At 38.3% G+C, this 22,183-nt stretch overlaps 2 protein-coding genes across 5 annotated transcripts; both read right to left on the bottom strand.

The window, feature by feature from the left end:
* Positions 1-1,298: 1,298 nt before the first annotated feature.
* On the bottom strand, positions 1,299-9,152 carry LOC104592230 (protein ALTERED PHOSPHATE STARVATION RESPONSE 1-like). Its single transcript, XM_010251460.3, has 4 exons — positions 7,739-9,152; positions 6,411-6,586; positions 3,688-3,911; positions 1,299-2,297 (listed from the first exon to the last, which is right to left on the bottom strand). Exons 1-4 carry the CDS (start codon positions 8,670-8,672, stop codon positions 1,520-1,522), a joined length of 2,112 nt encoding a protein of 703 aa, XP_010249762.1. The 5' UTR covers positions 8,673-9,152; the 3' UTR covers positions 1,299-1,519.
* Positions 9,153-10,254: 1,102 nt separating this feature from the next.
* LOC104592229 (Putative methyltransferase family protein) lies at positions 10,255-21,075 on the bottom strand. 4 transcript variants are annotated; one of them, XM_010251456.3, is made up of 10 exons: positions 20,461-21,075; positions 20,087-20,287; positions 18,535-18,648; positions 16,119-16,192; positions 15,940-16,042; positions 12,229-12,279; positions 11,561-11,717; positions 11,273-11,417; positions 10,685-10,790; positions 10,255-10,582 (listed from the first exon to the last, which is right to left on the bottom strand). In XM_010251456.3, the coding sequence occupies exons 2-10, from the start codon at positions 20,271-20,273 to the stop codon at positions 10,431-10,433; spliced, it is 1,089 nt and encodes a 362-aa protein (XP_010249758.1). In that variant the 5' UTR covers positions 20,274-20,287; positions 20,461-21,075; the 3' UTR covers positions 10,255-10,430. The 4 variants fall into 4 exon arrangements, with proteins under 4 accessions (XP_010249758.1, XP_010249757.1, XP_010249761.1 ...); XM_010251455.3 differs by having other exon boundaries at positions 20,087-20,357; positions 20,461-20,600; XM_010251459.3 differs by lacking the exon at positions 18,535-18,648 and having other exon boundaries at positions 20,087-20,357; positions 20,461-20,600.
* Positions 21,076-22,183: the final 1,108 nt, after the last annotated feature.

The following is a 22,183-nucleotide window of genomic DNA, read 5'->3' as shown; positions in this document are numbered from 1 at the left end:
TTTTGATAATTGTCAAGGAATCATTCAACCCAAAAGTTTAGGCTGATGCCCCCTCACGTGAAAGCCTATCAGGCTTGAAGTATGGATAAGCAAAGGTCCATTCATACCTTCTGCTGAAATTTAATCAACTATAATGGGGGCAACTTGGATCGAACACTAAACCATTTGATCATACATGTTCTGATGTCATGTCATGGAACCAATCAACCCAGAAGCTCAAGCTGTTGGGTGAGGTCCCTAATAAGGTTTTATTCTTACAGTAATGAATTAGGCCATGGAATGCTCCGTAGTATTCGAATTTGGAACATCACCTGTGCTTGTACGTTGTTATTCATGGGGAGAAGTTCTCAAATCCCAATGCATAGTGGAATGTGCTGTGTAGGTTAGTGTGAGGAGTGCCCTTGGAGCAGATCCGGAGTCGTATTATTCAGCCATCATATAGGGCTTAGGAATGAACATTAACCTATCTGCCTACAGCTGCATCGGGATCTTCAAAATTTTTGCAGGATAATTACTTGAAATGAAACCATTTACCCTTTTCTTTTTGAGAAGAATTTTATAAAAGATAACAAGATTTACAGATGGATAATGTCCTGAAAAATCCGAGGCAACTAGCTTATTTGCATTGCATAAACCTTGAGAGAAACCCAGCCATGTTACACAAGGTCTCGACAAGAAAAGACTCAAGAAACTCCACATATGCAGGACAGAATGTCTCGTACTCGTAAGCTTCTCATGGCCATTGGATTTTGTGCGCAAGGCTTCAACGGCGACACCTTGGCCTCTTCATAACATTGCAACCATCTGAGTTCAAACATAAAAGGGACCAATGTCAGCTGGGTTCCAGTCCAAAAGTAGTAGCACGAGGGAAAGAATATAAAAAATTTGCTCCAATGTCCCAGACTTGGAACAATTCCCAAGAGAAGGGGCCGATGGGATCCCTCTTCTATCATCTTCTGGAATAAAAATATTGCCTAGTTCTACCATTTAAGGCGCTTCTTATTATCTCTTTGGGGAACAGGGAAGGGAGGGTGCACAAGTTATTCTGAAGTTCTGTCTGACTACTCTCCAGGACCAAGCGGTGTTGCACCATTACAGAAGAAACCTCTCCATGACATACAATTTAGACTTGATTGGACTGTCTGGGGTTTTCTGCACATAACACGTTACCCCACTCACTCAGTCCCTTGTTTGTCTTTTTAATTAAAAGAATTTTGACTACCATTACCATTTTACCCCCACAGGCATGCTAACATGTCATGCACATGAAGCTTTAACAAGTTTCTCTTCAACAACTGTTTGTTTTACCACAAAAACAACAAAGTACTGTTGATGTTTATTGATGAGTGCCTTGGATGTTCTGAACTGGAAACTTGGGAAACAATGGCATGTACAAAGTAAATGGCTTCTGTATGACCCCTGACAGACTGCAAGAAAAAAGCAGGAAGTCGCACAATATGAATTTGCAGATATGCTAGCTATACTTATACATGGCTTACAATATTCTCAAGACAAGCTCTCAGTGGGATGCTGAGATTGAAATGGACTTCAATTCCTTGTATAGCATGGAACAATCACGAGAGAAATCTGACATGGCCCGGCAGAGCTCAGGCAAGTGAATCTTGAGGTTAACCAATGACTTTTCCCTCACTTGCCTATAGTTCTTCTGGTGCTCTTCTTTCTCCTCTTCCAACCTTTTCCTTAGGCTATCAACAATAAACTGCTTGTCTTCAAAAGGATCCCTGTCAGCATTATCTGGGTCCATCTCATCAGGTGGCGTCCTTCGCTCCATGTACTTCTGACGTGCTTCCATCAAATGCTTCTCCCTGCGTTCAAGCTCCTTACTGGTCTCCTCCCATTTCTCCTTCAGTTTCATCTCATCCATCTGCTGAACCATAATTGCCTCGATGCTAGCTGCAAATGTACCTACTGCTGATCTGGCAACACCATCTGGAAGTTTCCCAAGTTGCTCACCCCACGCTTGCAAGAGGGGCTGGATGGGGGTGCAAGGGACCTTAGGTGGACATGACACCTTCTCCTTCAAGCTACTCTCGATGGGGATCAGATTCAGTTTCAACCAGCTACTGAGAGCTTGAATGTACTCCTTCTGATGGGTTATGACCTTCTGGAGTTGGGCTTGCCATTCTTGGACAACATGAAACAGTTGCCTTGTACGTTCATAGTGTTGCCTGCTTGTCTCCTTGGTTTCTTGGGAGATGTCGATGTCTTTGAGGTCTACAGCAAGTCTCATCTGTCTAGCATGATTTACATGCATTGCTTCCCACATTTGGGCCATCCTACAACCCACACAGATCAGTGTTAGTTTTGGCCCCTTTGGAACTTGTAATCACACAACTCATTGACAATATGCACCAGAAGAAATCACAATCATTCTTGCAATATCATATGCGGGTCACAATAAAGTAATCAGAATAATTATAATTTCTTACTTCATTTCCCTATAGTTATACTTCATACACAACAGAATTTTAATACCAGAATCCTCTTAGCAGTTCTTCATGTGCATTTTCAGGTTCTCCTTTAAGATTGAATTTATTCCATGTAAAAGAGGTGGGAAACAGAGTTTTTGCCATAAAATATGCAGAAATTAAACTGAGAATTTACAGATTGAAAAAATTTCCACCTATTTTATAGACAAAAAGAGCCTGAATAATTAATTTGGACAGTTGTATCCTTCCATGTGTTTGGTCAATGCAAATAGCCCCGGAACTGAATATTCAAGTAATAGACGTTTGGTTTTGCTTTAGCATAGCAGAAATATGGAAAAAAGATCCCCAAGAAAACAAATCATTGTACACAGGGAGTTGAATCCTTGAAAAAAAGGCCCCAATGAGGAGATCCTACTAACATATTTAAACAAATAGCGAGTTACAAAACAAGTACATAACAGAAAACTTGAAGACCAAGGGTTCAGAACAAAGTCATAGATGTAAAGTTACCACTTAGAACATTTGACGATATGGGGGCCAGCAAGGATATTATGGTCAGTGATTAGTCAATGTTGTCAACTAGTACTAGATGTCCACAAGGAGAGTGAAACTCAACCTACTGAACCCAAGGCTGCGTACTCCCATTGGCTCAATATATCGATAGGTTCATAATTCTTTTCTCTAACAAAACAAAACTAAATAATATGATTGAACATAGATCATAACCAAAAAGCAAACCACACTCCAATGCAATTTTGGGGGGAGCTTCCACTGAAATTATTGTGAAAATGCAGGTTTCAGTCTGAAACAAGCCACTTTGTGCAGAAACAATTCAAAGGTTAGGCCCATATCTGGTCTACCCCTCCCAAGACCCTGATAGCTGGGAAAATCATTGGGTTATGGCCCCCCTGCCACTGAAATCAAATTTACACAAAAAAGGCAGGGATCCTTGAGACACTTCAGTACAGTAAATAAAATATATTTAAAAGAAGAAAAGGGAAGGAAAAATGTTAAAAACTATGAGAAAATGCACCAAGAAACAATCTTCCAGAAAAGAAAAGCGGAAAACAGGATCTAGATGCATGCCCCAAGAAGACAGTTTTTTTTGGTAAGCACTGCAAGCAGACATCACTTTACAGAAATGAACCATTCTGAGAACTATACATCAACTTGCTACCTAAGGTACAAGTAAAAATTCACCCAGTTTTTCTTTAATTGTTAGAGAACAGGAACTTACCCATCAACAAGAGCAACAAGTTTTGGGTATAGTTGTTCATCGCGTAAACGTTCTATTTCTGCAACAGTTGAATCCAAGGATTGCATGTCAACTATGTACCTTGTATGCAAATGACTAACTGCAGCCTTTGTTTTCTCCAATGCTTCAGGATTTGTACCACGCTTCTTCTGTTTATTTAGCAAAGTAACTTTTCTCTGATACTCAAGTTTCATGATTTCACCTGCCTGTCCAGGATGACTCCAACCACAGCAAGAGTCAGGACATTATAAATAAATAAATCATCAGCAGATCTAAAGACAAGATCTGCAATTTATGTATCAGAAATTGCACAATTTCTAAGAACTCCTTATCCACTCCTGAAATGGCTAAATGTTGATGGGAAGGACCACATGAAATATTATGTCAGCCTCTTGTGCAGTTTTGCATGAACATTCCATGATTAAAGGGGATCTCGATCTTCTATACAAAGAACATGGACACATTTCCTGAGCATTCATCTTACACAATGGTGTTTTAAGTCTCAACATTTGAAATTAAAATCATGGCATTGAAAATCAGAAAATTTAGATGTTTTTGGCACAAAACACACTGCACAATGGTTTATTATAGTTTCAAACATGTAGGCATCATTAGGCACCACATGGAACAACCGAAGTGGAAACAACCCCAAATAATAGAAATGTCTTTTTGAGATTTCCCCCAACATCCCGATGGACATAACCAATGTAAAAAGTGCTGCTGCTGTTTGAAGTTGAATCTGCCAACCAAATATTTTTCCATACATTAAAGTCAAATCACCTATGTGGCGCTTATGTGGAGTCAAAACAATAATGCAATACTATGGTTCCAAACACCACCTAAGTTCTCTTAAACCCCATAAATCCCAACCCCTCTAACTACCCTATCATTTCTTTTTGATTCCTATAGATGACAAAAAATTAACAAGGAAGAAAGGAGAAAAGGGAAACAAAGCAAAACAATAATGCAATACTATGGTTCCAAACACCACCTAAGTTCTCTTAAACCCCATAAATCCCAATCCCTCTAACTACCCTATCATTTCTTTTTTATTCCTATAGATGACAAAAAATTATCAAGGAAGAAAGGAGAAAAGGGAAACAAAGCAAAGGAAGGTGAAAAGCAAAAGGACCAAGATACCCCCAGACACCCAATGGCAAAACCCCTAAACAAAATAAAAAGAAAGGCAAAATTCCCACCATAAAACCGACTCATCCCACCAAAAAGAAAACATGCCACCACTAGCCCAAATGACCTAACCAAAAGTTTGACAGCACCTATTACCTAAATTGTCAAATTTAGCCAAAACCCTAAATCCGATTCACTCATCTTGTTTTTGGCTTCTTTTTTTTTCTTTGCATTTCTTGAAATGTATTCCCTTAAATTGCAAAATATTGCATTGCTATAGCCATCTTACATCGAACATTTTGTAACCAAGTCTAATAATGAAAATTTTGTTAACTTTCATTTTTAATGTATCCACTTTGTTAGCTTTCTAGTCTGAGAGAATTCACTTTGTTCAAAAAAAATGCCTAAGGCTAGATCCATATGCAGTCTACCCCTCCCAACACCCTGGATGGCCAGGACCAACAGCAGATAATGGTTCTTTATGTTTCCAATGTTGACAGGTGAAAAGGAATTCCACAAACAATTAGTTTAGGAGTATATTATGGCATTTGAACTTGAAGTCATCATTATGAGAATTTAAGTGGATTCAGGAGTTGTAATATGTCTTTCATTTTTTTCCTCAAATTTCTGAGTCAACATTTGTTCCTGGATCTTTTGCTGAAGTAGGACAAATGTACAGACTTGTGCAATGAGCTGAACATGCAAATTGCTAAATCATGGAGGACTTCAAAACATGGAGTTGACCATCTCTGTGTATAATCTTTCGGCACCATTCAAGATTTGAAACCAACAAACACGTGAAGCTTCCTTAACCTTCTTTTTCTTTTTTCTGATGGAATTTTAAAAGCCTCTATAATGTCCTTACTGGACAATTTATATTACATTAAACATTTTAACATTCTATCCTGCATTGTTTCACCATATTACACCAAACTCTTGAACCTTCATAAATGTGCATTAGATACTAGTTCCATGGCCTATCTAATGCACATTTATGAAGGTCCCTAAATGACCTAGGAATCTTCCACTTGACAAATGAGTTTGGTGTCCAAAAGGACTCCCCATGTTCCTCTCCCCTCAAAAGACCTTGCAACAATTTCAAAACAATGTGGGTATAGGGCTGATGTGGACTAGAGGATTACACATGGATGATGGATGTATACATGCATGTAATGTATGTCACAATATACAAAATGTGGAGAAAACTATTACATAGTATAATGTTTCTTCCAATAAATATAATATAAAGTAAGATGCATAAAGAGATGTTCATTTTTCCATTATATGCAGCAAAAAATATGAAGACAAGTAAATGCTCTGAAAATATTATATTTGCATGTATGGGAATTGTGGATTGTGACTTCCCTGTCCATATCCATCAAACCCAAGATTCGAGGTAATGCCCCTTGACTAAATGACACAAGAATTGTCAAAAACTAAGGCCAATGTCTGGTCTGTTATATAGTTGGATTATCCTGAGATTAACAACCATATATACCAAACTACTTCAAGATATTTGAAAACTAGTATTCTAGGTACCCAAATGATTCGCATTTTATATTAAGAGACAACCTCACCTTTACTTCATCATAAAGCTTCTTCTCCCATGCTAGCAACTTGTCCAACACAGCTGCATGAGTTTCATTCACTTCTGAATCTAATTCATCTGTCTCATCATCAACATTAGCCAAGCTTTTGAAGGACCTATTCCATGTAATAACACGCATAACCTTTGCAGAATGGTTAATAAGGCCTACAAACAGTAGCATGGTAGTTACAAGTCAAGATGAAAACCAACAGCTTCTCTATCACTAAATGGAAAACAAATTGAATAATATGAGACTGAAACACTATTTGAGAGTTGAACAAGGGCCCGTGAAGGTTGAGCAACTCATTTTCTATTTTAATATCTATTTTGGTAACACCATTATTTTCCAATGTACATTGTAATCGAATCACATTAAAATAAAACATGTAAGCCATGCACATGGGAGTGGGACTGCTTTATAATATGAGATAATACCAATTTTTCAGTACCCAAAAGCCAAAATAAGAGGGTTGAAGTTTGTTTCACAGTTCCAACTAAATGGATATAAAAGAGCTTGTTAAGTTGGCAAAGTTTTTGTTTTGCTTAGTGTTTTTACTCTTCTATTCTTTCTTTTTGGATAAGTAATTCCATCTGCTGCTATAATGCAGATTTAGTACTAGAGCATCAGTCCATTAAAACATGAAATAGAACAAAATTTTTCTGAACTACAAGTTAGAGCTCGTTTGGCTTGTGGGAGTATGGGTCTGGAATTGGAATTGGAATGGATCATTCTGATTCCAACTATTTGGTTGGGCAGAATCAGAATGTCATTCCCATTCCTGCTGGAATGGCATTCTCCCATTTGAGGAAATGGCCATTCCCTCCCCCTCCCTTGGGAATGAAATTCCATTCCAGCTTATTCCAATTCTGATTCTGATTCCTGCCTGAATCAAACAGACTATGGGAATAGACCATTCCAATTCCAATTCCAAGGGATTTTGATTCCAACTCCAACTACAAACCAAATGGACCCTTATTGCAAGTCTCTGCTTTTTCAATTTTAAAAAATGTTTTGCATTCCTATTATTCCAGTTCCCTGCAATTGATATTCTCTTCATAATCATCACAGTACCAGTAGAGGAAATACCAGAAATCAATTGATTCATCCATGTATGATTTAAGGTCAGAGTCTTTAGGATTTAACTACGAGTGATCCCAAAAACACAGCTAGATTGTATAGCATTCAGAACTCAAAATCTTGGGTCTAGGAAGATCAACCAATGAATACGATTTTAATGTAGTTTGCTTTTTTTTTTTTCCAGGAACTTCAATGTAGTTATTATGGAAAAGAAAAAGAACGACGTAAATGAAGGATACCTCGATTATCAGCAAAATTAGAATGGTAATGCAACCTATTGGCTTCCAGCATCTTAGACACTTCCTGGGCACTCTCAGACGCCTTGAGGAAATGATCATCAATGTCAGACAGTATCTGCGAAAAATTGGCATTCGGCACTTTGCCTATTCTCTTAGCCTCCATGGATGGCGAATGTAAATGAACCACTTGCTTTGGTTTCTTCATAAGCTTCACCGGAGGGTCATCTACTTTCTCCTGCATCCGAGGCTCCACCTTATTCCCAACATCACCATCAGCAACAAAATTTTCCTTAAAATTAGATTCGCTATCATGTTCTTCGCCGTCATCTTCCTTATTTTCAGGTTTGATCTCCTCTGCTTCACTTAAAGATGGTCTGAGAGTATGGGCCGAAAAGAAGTAGTCCCAGGTGGTATCGCTGTGCTCCGGTGGAGGTGGCACAGGGTTGTCAAGCGGTGGAGTGCTAGTTGGCGGTGGGGGCGGGGGTGGCGACGGCAGACGTGGTGGGTCTGCCGTTTCGGCAGTTCTAGCAGCACCACGGCTGCCACGGCGGATAAGGTTGCTCTCGTCTTCCATATCAGCTTCGTCTTCTTCTTGGATTGTGTCGGTCGGTCTGGGGTCGACCCTGGGAATGGAGAATTCAGGCATGGTGACTGCACGTTGAAGAGGGGGTGGGGGAAAATTGGGGAGAGGAGGAGGTGGTGGGAGGGTTTCGATAGGGTGTTGAGTGAGAGGCTGGGAGGAGCGATGGTCTTGGGCTTCGTATTGAGCGTACTCACTGAGGGCACCTCCGGTGCTCTTCAGGGACATGTAGTAGTTAACGTGGGCGGCAGCGAAAGCGCCGCGCGTTGATACGGCTTCTCTCATGAATCGCTTCCGTTCTTTGCAACGCACCACAGCTTCTTCACTCTCGATCTTTGATTGCGTGCAACCCATAATTGGTTCTGTATCTTCTGGTCTCAACGGCGGAGAATTTTAGAATTAAGAAGAAAAAAGAGTCAATTTTGCTTCTGGGTTTTGCGATGGAGGTGGAGGGGAATGGATAAATTAAATTTTCAAGAGGAAGAACAAAGGTAAGTGAGCTTGCTGCATTTACAGTTTGAGTTTGAGGAAGAAGAAAGATGAGAATTGGTGATGGGTTTTGGCAATCAACCCAAATGATGAGGCATCAGATGATCAAAATTGGGACTTGAATCGAAAGCCACTCGTAAAGTTTCTTATATTTTTCTCCTCTGTGACTGCAGAAGCAGAGATCGAACAGCCACAGGCCACAAATGTTAGAATTCAACGGAGAAATAAAAGAAAAATGAAAACCAAGAACGGAAAAGAAGGCAGGCAGGTAGTTAACGCCTGAACTGGCTGTTAAGTGGTAGCTTTCAGCCTTTCACCTTTCAGTAGCTTTGTCAAGCAGTGAAGGAGAAAGTTTAGATATAACTCGTAGTATCGTAGTTATAAGCTAATTACAGTAATAAGCGGTCGACGGACCGAGAGCTTCTTGTTCTTGGTGGAATGGTGGGTCCAATTGATATAATCTTATTGACTGTACAGTGTTAAGCAAGTAATCAAAAGACTAGGTGAGAGACCCATTTCCAAGAGATCTATATATTTTTATAGAGTTGATCGTATATTAAAAAGTTACGGACAGAACGGGAGTGAAGCATACATAAAAAAGGAAAAAGGAAATGGGAGGCGGGTCCCAGCAAATGTTCAACCTTTCTGTTTATTGGTGCATTTGGGGTGGTCCAGACTCCAGAGTCCAGACTTTATTTAAATCATTTGTTTATTCTTTTCTTCCTTGTTGATCAACAAACTCTAAAAGTAGCTTTTTTGGGGCGGCCGACCAAGAATGGAATATGAACTGTGAAGAGTGAGGACCTCCTTGTAAATGGGCTGTGCCATGTGAAGGGTCGTGGCTTAACAGCTTGTAAGTTGTAATCTACGGAAAAGATGTTATGTGCCGTGAGTCTGAGAGTTTCGGCAGTTGTTGCTTTTGGTTTACGAGTTCATTAGCGTTTGGATTTGTTGTTAGGTCATCCTCTGGCCTCTGTTGATCCTGCATACATGAAGATTTCATTAAACAAAACGTTTATGTACCCAAAGACCCCACCAGGACCAGGTGATCTGGTGGTGGAATGGATGGAGACATGGGAGTCATGGAATCCTTGACCCAAAGGCCCCACTCAAAAAAGAAAAATCAAAGTGTAGAAGTCTCATCTCCTGATTCATCCACCGACAAAAACGGTGTACCATCTCCAATGCTGGACAGGCTTACGCCAGGGGAGAGTGGCAAGGTCGTTGCCCAGAAAAAGGCCAATCCGGATGCACCCAGCACGCCTGATAATCAGTTCATCTGGTTGATCTTATCTGTTTCTGGCATATACAACAGAGCACAGAGGAGGATCTCTGTTACAGTATATATCTGGAGTGGGGACAGAAGACCATCGGGCTGGTTTTCAATGCCCACATGTCCTCCAAATTTACGGCCTCTGTTTTGGGTGTGGATCTGAATGACTTGAGTAGTAAACGAACAAGCAAACAATTAGCATTAGCGATGGCATTGCATCATTAGGAAACATAAGTATTTTTGGATTACATAAGGGCTAATTGTAAGCTTTTAACATTTAATAGAATGGTTCATTCAAGAGAATGGAAACAATAATAACAACCACTCATAAATTACATATCTTAGATTTCTCAGTTGGGTCGTCTGGAAGTGACATATTTGATCTGCCAGAGCTCTACATCATTTCCCCGGTCATATTCTCTTACATATTGTGGGATCTCCACAAGATCAATGCACTTGCCCACAAAACATGGCAATCTTGCGTCTTCAAGCCTCCCATATTCTGCATTAAAATTGAAAAGAAAAGCATGCTATAAGTAGAATGCAGGAAGAGCAATTACATGGGAATAAGTATCTCTTGTTCAGCAAAGCTACATAGGCATACCTCCCTCCTCCCTCAGATAACTTCGGAAATGTGCATAACCATTTGCGACAACATCAAGATCATTGAGACTGAAATTGTAGCGCTTTTCCAATGCCAAGTATAAAACCTTAAACCAAAATCAAATTGTTTAGAAAACTTGTATATGGATCCAACAACCAGAAAACATGTCCACAATATACTTTTCAACAAGATCCAGGAACCAGAGAAGGCTGCCCCCTCTCTGCCTGTGGCTATCTATCATGCACATGAAATCCAGTTATGATCTACAATGCAAGTAGAAATTATAAGTTATTTGATCATCTTAGCCATCCAAGTATACCAATGTGATAAAAGATAGAAAAGAAAACCCAGTTCACTAATGAAAAAGAAAAATATATTAACAGCTTCTTTTACTCTCATTTGCTCAGCTTAATTTCCTTTTAAATGCAAGATCTTCTTGGTGAGCCCATCAGAGAATAGTTCAATGTCTCACATTCAAAAACATGTATAAACTCAAGAGGCAGGGAAAACAAATTTATCCAATATCTAGCATGACTTTTTCTTCCATGTAAATTACCGGCAAGGAAGTCCTACATAGTTGATTAGTACCTTTTCACAACCTTGTGACATCAATCCCTCTAAAGTATTGAATAATGCATCAGTAAGGTCATCACTGTAAATTACATCAGCAGCCAAGAGTAATGAAGCTCCCTCGGCTTCCTCCACTTCTGATGGGGTCCAAAAATATCTATACCTGGATGAAAAAAATAAATCTAATTGTTAAATATCTCCAAAAAGAATGAGAAAGGTGAAAGATAAATATAATCAGGTTATCAGATTAAACCACATTTTTTTATGAATAAATCAGATTAAACCACTTTGAATCAAATATTTCACCTGTCCTGAAATGGAAAGTCATTTAATCGCACCGTAGGAGGCCATGACTTCTTCCAGTCAAGTTCACGTACATAAACTGAAGTTGTAAGATTATTAAACATCCTGGAGTTGAGATGGACGTTGATAGCACAGTTATCAAGGATTTCACCGCCAACATCTGCAAAAATATTATGTGAGATTGAACTTGTCTAGCAGATAGTTTAGAAAAAGAATGATGATCTAATTTAGAAGTATTAAATTCTTAAACCTAATATGCCTCATGAACCACAAGATAATTGTCAGAAACAATCAGGATATGAAGTTAGAAGGACCAACAACAAATAGGATGTAAAAAATAAGTTACAATATGTTTTACCTTAGCAATAAAGATGGACATTTTAAAAAGGTATATATGAGCGAAAAAGTCCTTGGAGAAAAACCACTGCCTGAATAACAGAAAGATTAGAGTTGCACTACTTGATGTATATTTTGATGTGATCATTAATCTGTATATGGAGGTCTATTTCCCTTGTCTCTATTGAATCTACAGAACATATTAGCAGATGCATAATATTCTATGCATCCATTTCAATCCAAATATTCTATTTATAAATCCTAAGATAATTTAAAATAGCATCTAAAGTGGAACAGAGGCAATATTCAGTTCATAGATTCTAATAACATTGTACCTGTTAGGAAGATGGTCTTAGCAACATGAGAAAGTAGTATACCAACCAAACCTGGAAAAGTCAATGAAATAAAATCCTGTCACACAAGTATTATACTTCAATTTGGCCTTAGAAACACAAGTGGGGCAGGCACATGCATCGCGCATTGTATTAATAAGAGGTTCACTTTAATCTGTGTGAGTTTAAGTGGAGTATCTGCTCTATATGATAAAAGATAAAATGTAGAACTAGGGTCTACATCTTGAGTGGGTTGAAATTCATATTGTCTCCAACAAGTTGTTCCAGTTCAGAAGAGATTGTGCAATAACCATGAAAATAGCTGACTGTCAAAGATTTTTTTAGATTAATTGTTCTTCTCCTGGCCTTTTATTTCTTTCTATCTTTTTGAGAAAACAATAAAACATAAAAGCAATAAAAATTGAGGATTTGTGCAAGTAGAAGACTGTAATAGAGCAAGAGGAAGACAAAAGAAAACATGACATGATGTGGTAAAGAATGATTTTTTTTTATAGATGTGGTAAAGAATTGTTAGACAGTTTTGTATGCCCTTAGCTTCAATTAGAATGATGTACTTTATGAGTTTATTGTAAATGAATAAAAGTGCATATTTGATTCATGTTCCCTTGGTATGTTTCTGTGTAATACCCTTAAACTGGACACTTAATGAGACTCGTGTTAGTTTAGAATGTTCACAGCTAGTGGGTCGGTCTGGGGAGACCTATCCTGACAAGGCTGACACTGTGGTGCCACCAAGTCGGTTGGGGTGGCCTATCTCAGCTGCCAGGGTGAGACCCTAAGCACACACAGTGTAGGATTAATTGAATCTATGAACTGGACCAGATTTTCAGTATTGCCCTGGACCTTGGAGATTGATGGGCAAAACTGGAAAGTTACACCCGACCCCTAGACTCGATTATGATACTGCACTAGGTGTCGGATTAGGCTGTCTTTGATGTACCAATCAGTGAGATCCTTAGCGGGGGTCAAAACCTGAGTATGTTGGGACAGTCCGAGAATTCATCTGAGTGGGTGATCATAGTGACAGGATCAGCCCCTTTGTCGGACAAAGGTAATGATCGGGGATGCACTCTCACTGATGGAAACCAAGACTGCCAGCAGCCGATTTCAACCGTTGAGATTTGTTTTGCAAAGTATATTTTATATGAGACATAAAAGTATATATATATATTATGGTTTTTCAAATGTTTGCAAAAAGGTTTTAATTCCCGGGATCCATATAAGTGGAGAGTGCGACACTGTTCCTTGCAGCCGAGGGAGAGGTCCTCTCTTGTCGGGCAGTGTGTGATCATTATGGGCTGAGAGGTTGAGTGTAAGACCATTGAGGATAATACCTGATGGGCTAATCTTGCATCTGCCCACAGTCCCTGGGTGTTACAAGGTGGCTTGGCCCAAGGACCACTCAGGGTAAGTGTTGGGCCCATAGAGCCCATTGGGTTTCAAGGGGTGCACTGTCTTTAACAGTGTATTCGGCCAGGCCTTGTAACAAAGGCTGGGCTGAACCCATGTGGCTGATGTGTAGATCAATGCTTGGGTCCCACGCCATACAAGGAAGCCCAACTGGGCAGCAGTTAGGAAAGTTAAGTGAGCACATAAGCTTAATGGGCCTAAAGCCCATTTCGAACTGGGCTATTCATTTAGTTAATTAAAGGGGCCAATTCTGAGATGGATTAGTAGATAGGATAGGGTCAAGACCCTATCCACTCAGAGAGTCCATATCTGAATGTGATTCAGATTTAGAAACCTCCTAATGAGATTAGGAGAAAGCTAATCTAATCTGCAGATAAGATAAGGGTTTATCCCTATCACCTAAAGAGAAGTCTTATCCAAATATGATTTGGATAAGCTGCTCCTAATTAGATTAGGAGCTGATCTTTTAGATTAACAAAAGAAGGGGGCGGCAGCCTAAGAGACAGATCATCAGATTTTCTTTAGTGATGAAATCAAGAAGAGAGAATTCTGCACCCTGCGAATACTCTCTTGCCGCCTCCCTATTCTTGCCGCCCTGTTTGCCAGTTCGATCTCCAGTTGTGGGAGAAGTCAAGATTGGATCTTGACATCAGTTCTTTAAGAAAGGATTGAAAGGAAGTTGTGCTCACGTACCATCCTGCTGATTCTTGCGAAGGACAGAGTTCTTGGAGAAGAACACTGCTGATTCTGCTCCATCCTGCACTGCGCCATCTTCAGTGGGAGCAGTTTTTGGATCCTTCTTTGGGCGTGAACACCTTTGTTGGGAGATAAGGTATAATTCTCTCCTACTCCTTTTGGTTCAGATCTGATTCAGTTTAAGGTTCAAGAATGATCCTTGAAAATATGATTTTCTAAATAGGGAATGCAATTCCCAGTTGAAGGGAGAGAAAAATTTTTTGAAATTCGCCCCTTATTCCGCAATCTTTGGGCGTCCATGGGATGGATCTCTCATCCCTTCAAGAATGATTTGAAGACTTATAATTTGACACAAGCCAAAACAGAAATCATGGTTCTTGATCTTGATAGAGCACAATGGCAAGACAAATTTTGTAAATCTGACCACAAATAATGGGATTATGGCTGAGGTGAGTTCATCTGAGTTACAATAAAAATTGAGAAAGATATTTTAATTGTTTAATTTTAAAAAGGTTTTGTAAATGGATCACCTAGGTAGTAGATAACTGTCCGTCCAGACTCCTAGGAGTATGACATTTGAAAGATGTTTCGAAGTATATAAGCTAGATATTCAACAGGCAACCCATTCTATCACAACCATGTGGAGGAATGGCATGACCAATCAGATCATTTATCAAATAGAGAACCCTCTGTATTGGTCACTTCTTACAATGCACAACCCCCATGAGCTCCGTATAGAATCTTGTAATGGATACTTCCCAATAACACAAGTTATTGAAGTTTTAGATATTTGAAACTAAATAAGAAATCCAGGGAAAAAGAAGAGCTTTATTTTCACATGACAGGGGCAGTGGGTTGAAACTTGCAACATGATCGAATTTGACATGATAAAGAAAAAACATTAAGCCCTCTTGGCTGCCACCAACTGGTACCAATCTACAGTTGATAATGTCTTATAGTGTTTCTGCAAGAAACTAAAAAAGAAGAAAGGTAGAACTTGTTTCTTGTAAGTTATACAGGCCATAACTAAAAAAGAGACCATAATTATCATCTGAATGCTGGGTGGGTGGGGGAGAGAGAAAGAGGGAGAGGGAGAGAGAGAGAGAGAGAGAGAGAGAGATCTTTTCGTACAGGCGGCCTGGATAAAGCTGGGGTGGGAAGAAATTTTTGTATAGTGGAAGCTCTATGCCTTTGTAAATGTTTGGGGGATCTGATTGATTTGTATATCTGCTTGTGTACATCCTTCCCTTTCTTTTGAAATGAATGTTACCCTTTTTTCTCAAAAAAAAAAACTCCTAAAAAGGCTCTTTCTTTTACCAGTCTATTTTTTTCCGAAGAATTATAGAAAGTTTTTGAAACCACAAACTTTCAACAACTTTTGTCATAATTCACAATGTTCTCAATTTACTAAAAGCCAAACTCAAGTAAGCCTGATTTCATTGGTTCTTAATTCACAACAAACTCAGTCATATCATGGAAGATTCCTACCATTTAGTCTAGGTTCCAGTCTTCTAGAACTTTTAAACCTAGTTCCAGGAAGAAAGTAGCACACCAAATTATGTTGGCACCAGTGATCAAGGTACCTACCTGTTCCAGCACCAAGTTCTAGAGAAACAATTCCATCAAAATTGGATGAAGCAAACATCCTATGCAATACAAAATCAGCCAACACCAATTCGGCTCTCCATACCTAAAAATTGAAGAAGCAACAGATAAGTGATGGCAGATAAATGAAACATAAAGCATCACAAGAAGCTATGTTTTACCTGCAATCCAACATCTGGAATTGATGATGTTATATTATGCTGGATGGTTACTCCACAACTATTACTGGATGTTTCTGGGGAAAGAACAGAGAAAAATTATACCTTTACGATCCTGTCTAAAAAATGTAATCTTCAAAATGGATATACAACTCAGTTAGGAAGTAGTGATATTCCATGCATAACCACTGCAGTTTAAGAAACAGGCAATCAAGCCAATTAACCAGAATGGGAGCCATATTGAAAACCTTCCAGCCCACTCACCAGAGAGAGAGAAGGCTTTTCATTAAAGGAGAACATGAGTAACATGCCTAGGTTAGGTGTTCCAAATCTCCAATGCAAGAGAAATGGTGAGCGAGGATTATATTGAACATCTGAAACTCATATTTGATAAGTTAAATCTTGGTAATACTATGATTCACCCCTTTAACTGATAGGACATCTTTTACTTTAAATAGGACAGACCCAGACACTGAGTTTACAAAGAGAAGACTGAACAGAGCATCATAACCAATATCAGAAGCTGCTGTAACAAGAGTAATAGAAATAAGCAGTTCCAAACCCTCACTTTTATGCCCAGAAAAATTGAATAAATAAATCACTTTTACCAAGCATGGAATTTATAAAAATGCACAATAAAACAGCCAAAAGAACCTTATGATGAAAACATTTAGAATTTATTACTGAAGGATCAAATTAACCAAAAGATGCATGTAACAAGTATATTAGAAAACCATTTGGGTTTATGCCAGGGAGATCAACATGGAAGCTATGTTTCCATCAAGACAATTGATAGAAACGTTTAGAAAGAAGAAGAGAGATATTCATATGATTTTGTGATTTAAAGAGAGCATATGATAGATAGAGTCCCTAGAGAGGTAATATGATGGGTTCTAGAAAAGAAAGGAGTCCCAACTCCCAAATACGTATGCAGAGATAATCAAGGATATGTATGAGGATGCAAAAAAAAAAATCAACAGTAGAACACCTGTGGGAGAGACATTAGATTTTACAATTAGAATGGGTCTTCACCAAAGACCAGCATTTTACCTTATTTATTTGCATAGCCATAGATGAATTCATGAAATATATTCCAAAGGAGGTCCCAAGGTGCTTGATGTTTGTTGATGACATAGTATTAATTGATGAAACTAATGAAGGATTAAATGCAAAATTAGGATTATGGACAAGTACAATAAAAACAAGAGGTTTTGTAATAAATAGGATTAAAAGAGAATTTATGCAATGAAAATAGAAGTGCAAACCAAGATACATTGGAGACCAAGAGATAATTCAATGTAACCTCTTCCATTACTTTGGTTCAACAATTCATAACAAAGGGGAAATTGAGGAGGATGCCACTCATGGAATTAGAGCAGACTGAGCAAAACAGAGGGGTGAACCCAAAGTCTTATGTGATAGGAAAATACCACTTTACGAAAAGAAAAATTCTATAAAACAGTTGTAAGGCCAGTTATGTTGTATGGAGCAAAGTGTTGGCCCATTAAGAAACATGTCCAAAAAATAGTATGGCAGAAATGTCTACACTTAAATGGATGAGTATTGAATAGTAAAACTACAAAGGATAGGGTCAAAAAATGAAGTCATACAAAGGAACCTAGGAATAGCTCCAATAGGTGATAAAATGAGAGAAAGTAGACTGAGATGGTTTGGTCATGTGCATATATCATTACAGCACCTACTAGGAAAAATGATCTATTACAAGTTGACGGGGCTAGAAAAGCTAGGAGCAGACTGAAATGGACTTGGGTGGAATACTGGAACTAATAAGAAATGATCTAACCACTCATAATTTTATGATGGATATGGCACTGAATAGAACAGAATTGAGAAACAGGATTCATGTAGCCGACCCCATATATTTGGGACAAGGATTTCACCCAAATCTTTTAAATGATTTTTCTTCATTCTTTCACACCATCTGTGTTTAGTGTAGTTTCCTGATAATTAACCATATGTAACTAAAACAAATATATGTGAAAAAGATCATTTACTGAAGCTATTAGCCAAGGGACACCTTAGCAAAAAAAAATCTACCCTTTTTCTAGTCAATAATTGGTAGATCCTCAAATGATCTAAATATCAACCGCATATATGGTAAAGATATTGTTGCAAGCAGGAGAGTGAAGAACGGTGATTTGGCAATTTAATAAATGACATAAATATCATGAAGAGATACAATATGCATGTTGTGAATGATGTGCAGAAAATGTGTTTTGATTGGTGCCAAAGAAAAATAGAAGCCATTTTACATCAACAAAGCTTAAGACTGCATAATTGCTAATAGAACATTTTTCACAAGCTACAATTGCCATTTATCCAAACAAGAAAACGTTGAACAAAACTTTATACAGAAAATAGAGCAATCTAAGATTTTACAGATTTTATGGGAACTTACTGCTTCGTCGATTTAAAACAAGGTCTCCATCCTCATCTAAACTAAACATTTGGCATGTTGAAGCTCCTTCACATTTGACAAGATCAGCAGACCTGCCCCCCCTAGCATCAGGTCCTAGATCATTAAAGTAATTTAAAGTTTTATTAATGGTAATACTACAAACTCTCAGATAGTACTAACTGTGTTGGTAATAACATACACCATTATGACTTGATCACCAACCTAGACAACAACCAAGAATAGCATGAAACTCAAAGTCGAAAGTTTTAAATGAATTGGTGCAAATATTAACTCTAATTAAATTCTATGGTGATTACCCCTATTCCCAATACTGGACCAATTTCCTATTAAAGATAATTGTATAGAAATACTTGTAACTGCTGTTAAAGTTTCCCCTCTATATATTAGAGGATGATCTACTAAATTTGAAAGAAAGGTCAGCTAAATTTGAAATTTCTTCCAAATAGAGGACTTCAAATTTTCCAGGGCATTTAATTTGAGGTGTATTTGTCATGGAAACATACATTTTTTTATAATTAAGAGTATATTTCATTAAGAAACCACCATACTGCTCAAAAAACGTGAGAAGTAGGCCAGAATGTACAACTCAGATCACCATACAAGAAGTCACACTACAAAAAAATAAATAAATAAAGAATTAAAAACTCATCTTTTACACATTACAGCCCGTCCCTGGGAAACCCCATTCTAGACAATCCCTGAGGCAAGAATCAAGTATCCAGGTTGAATCACAGGGATAGAACTGCTGGTAATCCCTTGCACTTTGTGGGAAGCTTTTACTACCTTCAAGAAGCATATTATGTGCCTCCAAGTCCAAATCAATTAAAGTTGAAATTATATATCTCAGAAATTAATTTCCTACATGGAGTTGATTATAAGCAACTTATTCTAATTTGGGAGCAATTCTTAAAGCATAAAGCGGTTCATCAAATAACAAGCATTTAAGCTCCAACCAACCTCACGAATACAAAATCCAGAGAGCATACCATTCAATCTAATAAACTAATAATCAATAAAATTCTATCTAGGATTTTCAGTCCAACCTTTATATCCAGCAAATATACAACCATACACACCCGGAGGTGTCTGTAGGAGTTGTTTGGGCAGATAAACTGTCTGCTACCGCTTCATAGTACTTAAGTGTTCCCAGACATCTTCTAGTACTTAATTGTTCCCGGACGTCTTCTACAAAGGGCTAGACAAAGCATGTCATATGCAGTACACTCTATCTTATGGATGCTGGACTGCTTGAACACTAAGCTGAGTGCAACACATTTTACTACAATAATAAGTTTAATGTGCCCCCTTCCAGTTTGAAAATTTGATTGATATGACTAACGATTATAAGTTGCTAGAGTTGGTTCACCTGCAAACTATTCTAATCAAATTCCCAGTAGCTTTTATCACATTGGATTTCTTTTGAAGATTGAAAGCATAACATAGCAGTTAACATCCTTGAATAAACAAGTAAGGAAGTCTGTAATTTAATATAAATGATGAAGAAAGGAGTTTGACAGTTGAGAATACTTACCTGGTGGAAGAGGAAAGGTGAAGTGGGAGATGTGGGGTCCAGAGAAATGAGGAGGGCATCCCAAGTGAACCTCGCTCATCACATGCTCTGAGCAACCCCCGCCATTGGATGGTGTCAAGGGGTCCACTGTTTCTTCTTCTGACGACGATAGTGGTGTTGGTGAAGATACTGCATCTTTGTCTTCCATTGAGAGGGAGATGACTGAAGAAGTATAATCTCGAAGCATAATTCATTTCATCGATTACCATTAAATTAAACAGGGGCTAGCCTACTGTTGTCGAGTTCATGTCAAAAAAACAACTACAGAAAATAAAATAAAATGGAAATGGAAAAAAAAATGCAGAATATCAAATGGGGAATCCAAAGTTCTAAACCTGGGTTAGCGATATATGGGTATGTCGCCCACGCTGGCTCAGAAGGCTGCCAGGTCTCGATGAGTAGCTCCCTGGAGGCTGATGACGTCCTTGGCTGCTGGCTTATGGAGTAGTGTTTTCAAGGTTCCTTGTAACCGAATAGGGGAACGTCGATGAGGGGTATGCAGCACTGGAAGAGAGCTGCGGTTAGCACTTTGGGGGCCACCGCCGAAGCTGTTAGTGGGTTGAGCAATAGGATACAAGGTCAATAGCAAAAAAAAAAAACAATTGTTGCCAGACGGGGCTGACCAGAGGAGGTTAAGGGTGGTAATGAAGGTCTGCAAACCGCAGACAGCAATAGAACGAATGTGATGTGAAGAAGGTCGCCGGTTCCGTGACAGAGCAAATGTTCACTGAGAGTAGGAAGTGCAGGAGCAAAATGAGAAATGGGAAAATGAAAGTGGCGACTGGTTCAGGAGCGATGAAGAAAAGAAGAAGAAAATAAAGGAGAATAATGGGAGAAAAATAAAACTCGATGTCGGCGGCTACCGTCAGCGGCGGTGGCTGTTATCAATGGTGGTGGCAATGGTGTTCTCCGGTTCGGTCAACGGCAATAAGGAACCCCTCCGAACTCTCTTGGTCTCTCCCTGGCCCCTGCTTTTCTGTTTCTAGTTTCTACGGGCGATCATTTTCAACCCAGCCCGACCCAGCCTAGAAATTTCGGGCTTGGGCCTAGGTTTTGTGAGGCCGGCCCAGCAGCACTTACCTGTGTATGGTATGGCTAATACTTTTAAGACCATTTTTTGTGCACAAATTTATTGCAACTTGCCATCAATACAAAGAAAACAATTCGTCATGATAGTATGGGATTTGTTAAGAAAGCTAAATAATACAAATTTTTTTGGTCAATCAACTGGTAAATGTGATAGCCAATCAAGTGTTATTTATCAAAATTCATGGGTGGATTTTGATTGATCAAAACTCTTCCAATATCATATCTTTCCTGCATCATAGATTTTCTTTTATATTTTATATACTATTTTTAATAATTTTTTTATAATACAAAAATAACAATAATTAATTTCAGCTAGGGTTATTTATCAAATTGATGAAACCAACCAACCTGACCAACTTGAACTTAGTTAGTTGGTTGTCTAGTATTTTCCAGTCAGCTTTGATTCAACAATTTCCTAACCCGATTAGGTTGGATCAATTTCGCTTTGGCTATTTGTAAATCAACCAAAATCAAACGACCTGGTGTGTGTGTGTGTGTGTGTGTGTGTGTGTGTGGATGCAGTGTGACATTTTTTTGGACTAAAATTATCCTCTATTTATTTGTTTGATAAAGGGTATAAAAGTCATTTTATTATAGCTTTAATGGCTACTATGATGGTCATATTTGTGTGTGTAAGGGTTGAAAATGTAAATTCAATTATTACTTTCCACCTCATTTAATCCCCTCCCATTAAATCTTATACTTAAAGTATTAAATCTCATTTTCTCTTATTAAATCCTATATTTTCAAGTTGTTTTTCACTAATAAATGCTACTAATTAGATCTATGTCAATATTTTTAACAATATAAACCCATATATTTTAAAATTAATTCAAAAACAAAACCTTTCCTTATCCAAGTGGTGGATGTAGTGTGAAACTTTTTTTGGACTAAAATTATCCTCTACTTCTTTGTTTGAGGAAGGGTATAAAAGTCATTTTATTATAGCTTTAATGCTAGATTTAATGG

The sequence above is a fragment of the Nelumbo nucifera genome, chromosome 8 (genome assembly GCF_055504915.1).
Source record: "Nelumbo nucifera cultivar China Antique chromosome 8, China Antique-T2T, whole genome shotgun sequence".
NCBI lineage: Eukaryota > Viridiplantae > Streptophyta > Magnoliopsida > Proteales > Nelumbonaceae > Nelumbo > Nelumbo nucifera.
Note: the sequence above shows the minus strand (reverse complement) of the source record. Positions and strands in the feature narration are given on the sequence as shown.